Source organism: Mycetomoellerius zeteki, unplaced genomic scaffold, assembly GCF_001594055.1.
Source record: "Mycetomoellerius zeteki isolate Tzet28-1 unplaced genomic scaffold, Tzet1.0 scaffold162, whole genome shotgun sequence".
NCBI classification, from domain to species: domain Eukaryota; kingdom Metazoa; phylum Arthropoda; class Insecta; order Hymenoptera; family Formicidae; genus Mycetomoellerius; species Mycetomoellerius zeteki.
Window position 1 is genome coordinate 319,548 of NW_017256572.1, and position 7,897 is coordinate 327,444.

The window sequence follows — 7,897 nt, forward strand, 5'->3', positions numbered from 1 at the left end:
CGTTCGATCCTGCGCTGTCGCGAAGCGATTTATTCTCGCTTTGCGCCTTTCGCGCAAATCCCCTTTTTTCGCGGACACTTGACACTTGACAGTGCAGGCGGGATTGGCGGGGGTCACCGCGCTCCTAAAGTTGTCCAATTTATTGGAAGAATAACACCGCCGATTTCTCCCCGCGTACGCTTTTATATACGAGAATGTATATTTCGAGAGACGATGCTCTCGTTCCGCGTCGACGACGATTCGGACGTGTAACCAGGCTTTGACGGCGCGCCGCTGTGTGTGTGTGTGTGTGTGTGTGTGTGTGTGTGTGTGAGAGAGAGAGAGAGAGACGACATTCTCCTCCAGACGGCGCCGGCGATCTGGAGTCGGAGTCCTTGTTAGCGGAAAAATCCAAGACACGGCGCATCTTTTTCCTCTTCTCTCTGATCGAGAAATATTTTTGTCATTTATATCGTCAAAAATATCGTGAAAATAGCACGATTAAATCAATTATACGTATACGTACACGTGCGCATCATAGAGCGATGTGTGATGTACGCTCAATTTCCACTATTTTAAATTAGCAACTATATTGAGAAATACAGCTACGTATAACAGCTACGGTATATGTAGCCATATGAGAGAATAGAAGCAAAGACGAGCATTTTGAAGTAAAAAATTTTTATTGTTAAAATCAAGATGTCTCGCAAAAATATTGCAAATACAATATATGTACATGATAATCAGCTAGTAAGATCAAAATTACGAATCGGAATAATGTACACATATTAATTTCAGATTTTTTGAATCTTTCCCTTTCTCGCTGTTTTGACGTAGACGACGTACTACACATCGTAGTTTGAGTTGACGATCGCGTGACAATTGTAGAGTATCGCAAGCAATGGCGGCAATACCGACATCCAATGACTCACGAATCATGGCGCACAGTCATTATAACTTTTCAAGTGCAGCAGACGAGAGTTAAATTCCTCGTTTGGCTTCCTGAGTATGCCTGTATGCAACATTAACCAGAGTCTCCCCTCTTCTTTGCATTTTTTTTTTATCAACCTCTGTCGAGAGATGGTAAAAGCCGAGTTGGGTTATCGGAATGACACTTGCGGCGTTACAGCTTTTAACGAGGTCGCGTACAGTCTTAACAGTCCGTTTTCCGATCGCTTCTTGCTGCTGTACGTACATACCATACATACAAACGGATCGAATGATTGTGATAAAAAGATTTACGCGGGAGAACAAAGATTTCTTTCACGTTCAAAAAATTTACTGATTCATACTTTTATTTAACCGATTGTTTTTTCTTTACAACAATTAGTCTATCTCAGCTAAATAGATACATCTATATTAGCTAGAGATATCAGTAGATAGGACAGTATATCGTTAATGTAACGCACATTGCTTCGTTAGTTAACGTTTTAACAATGCAGTTTTGCTAATGCACATCATCGTCGAATATAATAAGAGTTACGCAAAGAATCGTAAATGATATTGTAAAGGAGAACGATTGCTTATTTGCGCTTATTTGGGATATTTAAACATAATTATATATATATATATAATATATTTAACATTTTCCCCCGGTCGTCACGCGCGCGCTCGTTTTAGTTTCAAGAATGTACATGTTTCGTTCGAGCACACGAATGAATATCTTTATTTTATTTGAGAAAACGAAGAAAATTAAAAAGACCGAAGAAATAAGTCTCCGGAAGGGACTCGAAAGAAATGGAGAATCATCGCTGGATTGTCCCTTTTAATTGGCTTAGCTCTGCACGCACTCTTTCGTTCTCATTCTCGTTTAGATCCGACAGACACGAGCACGTCCTCTTAATTGTCGACGAGAATTGTGCCCGTCAAGCGCGAAAAACGAGTTTCGAACAGGTTCGCAGGCCGCGCGTGAGAGAATTAAGGAGCGAATAAGTTACGTTGTTATCCTGCTTATCGCGTACGCCACATCGAGACTGCACCGTGTGCCCAATGAAATGTCGTTGGAAAGATTCCTTAAATCGTTCGAAACTGTTCGAAACCAACGCAGAAATCAGAATCATCACGAGGCGTAATCAGAGCGAACCGCAGTCTGTAATTCTCTTACAATAGCTCGAAGAAGGGTCGCCGTGTACTTTCACACACAGAGCTACGCATACAGGGTTACATTCTGTCTGCGTGAATTTAATCAGCGAATTATCTTCGACGCGCAAGCAAGCCGGTTGAAACCTCGCGATACTTTCGTTAAAGCCAATGGAAAAGATAATTACAACTCGGACGTAACAGCCGTTTTGAAAAACGATCCTAGCTACTTAAATTTTTACGTGCGTTCTAATTCTTACATTGTTCTTATTAGATAGTTCAGAATTCTTATATAAAAATATATATATAACATATATATTCGTATAAAGTTAAAAATAAATGTTAATACTGTCATTAAAATACTGTCGAGTGTTATCTTATCTTTTGCGTAATAAGATTTGTCTGGCTGGACAATTCTAAATCTGTTTCGCAAATTTGATATCGAGCTCTCTTTATTGAGCTCTCATATAATTATATATCAGGGATTCATCCTACGAAGGAAAAATATAAAATTCTTCATCCCATTTATCAGAAATTCTTCATGTCTGTATTATGGTAAAGTATATTACACATCTATCTACTACCGGTTGTTACATACACAAATGGAAGGTAGAAGGCGACAGCGCGACTCGCGACGCATATTGCCGGTAAAGGATGAAATGAGAACTGATGAGAAAGTTTCGAGAACACTGAGCTTGACTTGGAACGCGTCAGGCGTCACGTCTCGAGCCTGATCTTGCGACGAATCGGCAAAGCGGCGCTTTGTTACGCAACAACTGGTGCTGGAATATAAATCAATATTTTATTGGCGCATAGAAATGCGCGAGAGATCAGTATTAAGAGTACTATACACAATTTTCATCGATCCGCAAAAAAAGATGACCTTTTAGAAGGGCGAATAATTTGCATGACAAGCATATATACTTTTTATTATATTTTGCAATTTGTTCAGCGTCGATCGTTTATTAGATTTAATTTCTTTCAACGTCAATCGTAAGCGAATAGTCTTTTCAGACGTGCATATATAAATTAGCGGTGAATGTAAAAAATGAGGAAGACGCAATAAGACACTGCGTTCTAGCTCTTACTCATGTGCGTGAAACTCGGCTGCGCACCGATTACCAGCATCTTTCTCTGCGACGAAAACGTTGTGGGAACTATACTTATAGACGTCTGGTTTTCATTAGCTCTCTGCGGCTGATTGAATTCCTGAGCGTTTTGTCTATTATCGTTGATACGTGCGTTACGTCCGGATGGAATACCTTGAATATTATTATGTTTGTTTTGATTACCGAACTGTACATGTACCACGCTTATCTGCAATGACTTCAAAGTGAATAACAATAAATTTTTTTAGCGTAACGCGCTTCAAATAAACAAACGACGAAGAATTCAGAATACGTATCGTTAAAAGACAGCAATATTAAAAATATACAGGGTGTATCAAAAACGTACGGGGTGTCTGGAAACGGTCGGATATCTCGAAAGCATTTTTGAGAAAAATGTTTCAGACAAAAACTGTTGGGTTTAAAAAGATCTATTTACTGATCACATCCATTTGACCTTGGCTAGCGTCGCCAAGGTCAAATCGATTTTTTTAAATGGAACACTATTTTTGATGGCAGAATCTAATAGTTGGTGTCAAAAGCTTTTCAAAACACTGTAATAAAGTTATTTTTCATTAAGTACTCTTCGAGTTATAAGGCTCGAAAGTTACAGTATCGCCGGCATCAGTATTACGCAAGGTGTCCGACCGACGGCTAAAACCTCTTGCTGTTCAGGATCATGTCATGGATAACATTTGTCAAGACCAAAGCCATTGGAGGTTGTACTTTTTATTTTCATTTTAAGGTAAAAATGAATTTTTAGTGCAAAAATAAGAGGAATAATCTTCAATGGCCTTGATCTTGACAAATGTTCACCAGCTATTAGATTCTACCATTAAAAATAGGGTGTTCCATTAAAAAAAATCGATTTAATCTTAACCTGACCTTGGCGACGCCACTAAAAGTCAAACGGATGTGATCAGTGTGAATAGAGTTTTTTAAACCCTACAATTTTCATCCGAAACATTTTTCCCAAAAATGCTTTGCTATTCGACCGTTTCCAGACTTTTGATACCCCACATATATTTTTCGAATCTTCTACTTAAAAAGTTTCGACATCGATACCCGTGTATCCCAAACAAGCTCGATGCATTTAACAAGTATGCTTACCACAAAAATGACAGAAACAACGAGTAAAGCACTGCCTAGCCAAAAGTACCAGGCTTCTAAAAGATGACGTGATGCTCGCCGTTGCACTACGGAACGACGCTGCAAATTATAGCAGCGATGCAGATCGTGCGGACGATACGATCGGCCGTGCATACCCATACGTATGGCTTAAACGCATCAATGTCACTGTTGTTTCCAAGTTCGAAGCCGTTTCTATGTTAACAAAAGACTAGTGTCGTATCTATCCCTCGACATTAGCACATTGGTTTTCCCTGCTGTAGCGTGCAAGATGATTAAAAATTTATCGCTCGATCTTATTGGCGACTGTTCACTGCTCAAGTTTCCGTAACAAAGCGTCCGACCATAATTACATTTATGTTTGAGGTAGCGGATGCGCAACAACAGATCGATCAAGTTGTATTGAGATTGTAAATATTCTAAAAAGATGTCATAAAATTATATTTTGATGCTTCTGTCTTGCGTTAACACCACGTTTTACTTACTAAATTAATATTATAACGCGTGACGTATATCGCATACAAATTTTCTCAGTAACTCATCCTCGCAGAAAGTGATCCCTTGTACTAGTTTTATAAAAAAAAAAAAATCACGCGAAACGTAGTAGGATATTCGACAGTAGACTTGGTGTTCGACTATCGTTGACTGGACTGGACAGGCACAAAATAATCGATAGAACAAACGCAGTATGTATGTAGGTAGGTAGGTATGTACGTTATTCAAGCGCCAAAGCGTAATCGATCGATACGATAGGTGACCGAGCGAAACGCAGGTTATAATTGGCACGTCATGGCTGGGTATTACGTGCCGTTAATACCCAGCGACATTACACAGTTAACTGATTAAGATATTAAATATTATCCGAATTAATTACTTAATTTTCTTACTACTACGCTAATCGCTATAACATGAACAAGTTCATTTAAGAACAATGAAGAAATCAGTTTTTTTGATAAAAAAAGCTGATTTTTTTAAACCAATGTATTTATCATAGATCTCTCGATTCATAATAATACATTTGGTGATAATAATTGTAAAAGCAAATTGAACCGTTTATCATTTGTGTCCACACAATGTATAAATATAAGTCACGAATATTAATATTGGTTGCCATCATGTGGCGGTGGTGGTGGCGGTGGTCCTCTTGGTGGGAAGGGTGGTCGGAATTGGGGTGGTGGTGGCGGCGGTGGGCCACCTTGCGAAACGGGCGGCGGTGGAGGATGTCGCCAAGCTGGAGGTGGTCTTGGAGGCGTAGGCTGATATTGTCCAAATTGTGGAGGACCACCACCGGAAGATGGTGGCGGAGGCGGTGGAAATTGTCCCTGCGGCGGTGCCCCCACAGCCCAATGTGGTGGTGGTGGTGCCATCATCCTGGAGGCAGCTGACTGCGCCTGAGAAGTCGGCACCGGCATAGGCGGTAACGGCGGTGGCATACCGGGTGGTAGAGGAGGGTGCGTCGCCATGGACATTGGAGGGAGAGGAGGCGGAGGGATGTTTGCTGGTGGGAATCCACCAGACGGTGGTGGTGGGACAGGCGGCGGAGGCGGATGACCCATCGGTGGTCCAGGAGTAGACGGTGGTGGCGGCGGTGGCACGACCATTCCATGATGCATCACATGATGCTGGGGATGATGAGCAGGTTGATGGGTATTCGCGTTTGAATTTGGCATAGGTGGCGGCGCCAAAGGTGGCGCGTCCGCGAATAATTGATGCGGCCTGTCCGCTTGACTCAGAGGATTTTGAGCGGCCAGAAGTCTTTCGGCAGCACTACCGTGTCTCTCGCCCTTGGCATCGCGTTTAAAGGCATAAGATACCGAAATTGGCCGATTGCACAGATATTGACCGTTCATTGCCTCAATGCTGGCATCTGAGGCATCAAAAGAAGCAAAATTAATGAAAGCAAAGCCTTTCGAGTTACCTGTCTCGGGATCCCTCATTATCTGTAATGTAAAATTATTTCGCAATATCAACATAGCGGTCACAGAAAAAACAGTCGATTGTAATAAAATAAATTGAACGTACTTTTGGTGTTTGCAAAATCACGCCAAACGCACTAAATGTGTCATACAATAATTTTTCATCTACTTCTGGATCAAGATTTCCTATAAATATATTTGCTCCAACATCCAAGTTCTTCTGGTGTGCACTAGCCTTGTTTACACGAATAGGTTTGCCATAAAGTTTGATCATATTCATGATTTTAATAGCGTAATCTGCATCTTCTTCTCCCATAAATTCAACAAAGCCATATCCTTGATGCATTTGAGTTACTCTATCTTTCGGCATGTGTACATTAACTGAAAAGTAACTTTATATTTTACACATATCCATTTGAACTTATATTTTAAATTTGAAAAACTTAGTTATAGCATACAAACATCCATTTTCATTCTTGAATATAATTAAACCGAGTTTGTTTCATACATATCAAATATACAGGGTGCTTGATAAGTAACGATAAGACTCCTGCATAAGGGTATAGAGCGAACTAAACTGAGAGTCGAAAAGTCCTCTACCATTTTACAATTTCCACAATAATTAACAAGATATTAATTACTAAAAATCGCCGAATATTGGTTTTCAATAATTTTTTACTCAAGTACTATCAACTTTACAGAAAAACAGCAAGTAACAAAAATTGTTTATTTTCTTTTCATAGAGTTCTGAGAATTTTTTCAAAAATTTTTTGGTACCGCATTTTCACATATTGGTAAAAATAGTTGCCAATAAGAAAATGCAGTACTAAAAAATTGACAAAAAATTCTGAAAGTTTTTTAGATCCTCACGAGAAGAAAACAAACAATTTTTGTCTCCTGCTGTTTTTCTGTAAAGTTGATAGTACTTTACTTGAGTAAAAAATTATTGAAAACCAATATTCATACAGTGATTGTTAGTAATTGATACCTTGTCAACTATTGCGAAAATTGTAAAATGGTTTTCGACTCAGTTTAGTCAACTCTACCCCTATGCAAGAACTTTATCAAACATCCTGTATATATTTTTAAGAAAATATTAAAGGTATATGTACGTAGTCAAATCTACAGTGCCATATAAATTATTAGTTTACCGCTATAAATTTAAAAAATAGTCAATCAACATATAACACATAATAATGAATAACGCATATGCTTACCAACAGGTCCTGATTGAACAAATAATTCCCACATAAGAGATTCTGTGACTTTGTCATCCAAACCTCCAACGTATATTGTTGCATCTATATAAATTTTCATATGAAAGATGTAATAAATACAAAAATATTAATTTATTATGCATTTGAATATTTATATATGACATAAATCCTCTAACTAGGTACCTGCTCTCTAGCTGGGGAAAAATTGAAATAAATGCTGCAGAAATATTTATTTAAAGGAAGGATTTACGAGAAATACTATTTGAAATAAGTATTTTGCCTAGGATATGTAAAAAATACTATTTCAAATAAGTATTTTGCATCGTAAATGTAAAAAAGGCAAATAGTATTTACTATCTACATCAACGTTAGCTTCAAATAAAATACTTATTTGAAATAGTATTTCTATAGATGCGTCCTTCAAATAAATATTTCTGTTAAAACTATTTCAATTATTTCCCTGCACAGAAAA

The 7,897-nt window shown here is 38.5% G+C and overlaps 2 protein-coding genes across 3 annotated transcripts in view; both read right to left on the reverse strand.

Moving 5' to 3' along the window:
- Positions 1 to 2,748: 2,748 nt before the first annotated feature.
- On the reverse strand, positions 2,749 to 5,209 carry LOC108721124 (uncharacterized). Its single transcript, XM_018445495.1, has 3 exons — positions 4,230 to 5,209; positions 3,147 to 3,399; positions 2,749 to 2,840 (listed from the first exon to the last, which is right to left on the reverse strand). The coding sequence occupies exons 1-3, from the start codon at positions 4,431 to 4,433 to the stop codon at positions 2,824 to 2,826; spliced, it is 474 nt and encodes a 157-aa protein (XP_018300997.1). The 5' UTR covers positions 4,434 to 5,209; the 3' UTR covers positions 2,749 to 2,823.
- A 107-nt stretch (positions 5,210 to 5,316) lies between these two features.
- Positions 5,317 to 7,897, reverse strand: part of Spx (Spliceosomal protein on the X) — a 3,107-nt gene continuing 526 nt past the window's right edge. For both annotated transcript variants that reach the window (XM_018445572.1, XM_018445571.1), the window contains exons 3-5: positions 7,426 to 7,509; positions 6,315 to 6,589; positions 5,317 to 6,232 (exon numbers count right to left, since the gene is read on the reverse strand). In XM_018445572.1, coding sequence (XP_018301074.1) covers positions 5,390 to 6,232; positions 6,315 to 6,589; positions 7,426 to 7,509 — 1,202 coding nt within the window. In that variant the 3' untranslated portion in view covers positions 5,317 to 5,389. The remainder of the gene's footprint in view (positions 6,233 to 6,314; positions 6,590 to 7,425; positions 7,510 to 7,897) is intronic.

What these genes read in the sequence shown, in the direction of transcription:
- LOC108721124 (XM_018445495.1), bottom strand. Translation starts at nt 4,433, where the DNA reads ATGGGTATGCACGGCCGATCGTATCGTCCGCACGATCTGCATCGCTGC. An exon ending in AGCTTGTTTGGGATACACGG is followed by an intron (nt 3,400 to 4,229) that starts GTATCGATGTCG and finishes AAAAATTTATTG; the next exon opens with TTATTCACTTTGAAGTCATT.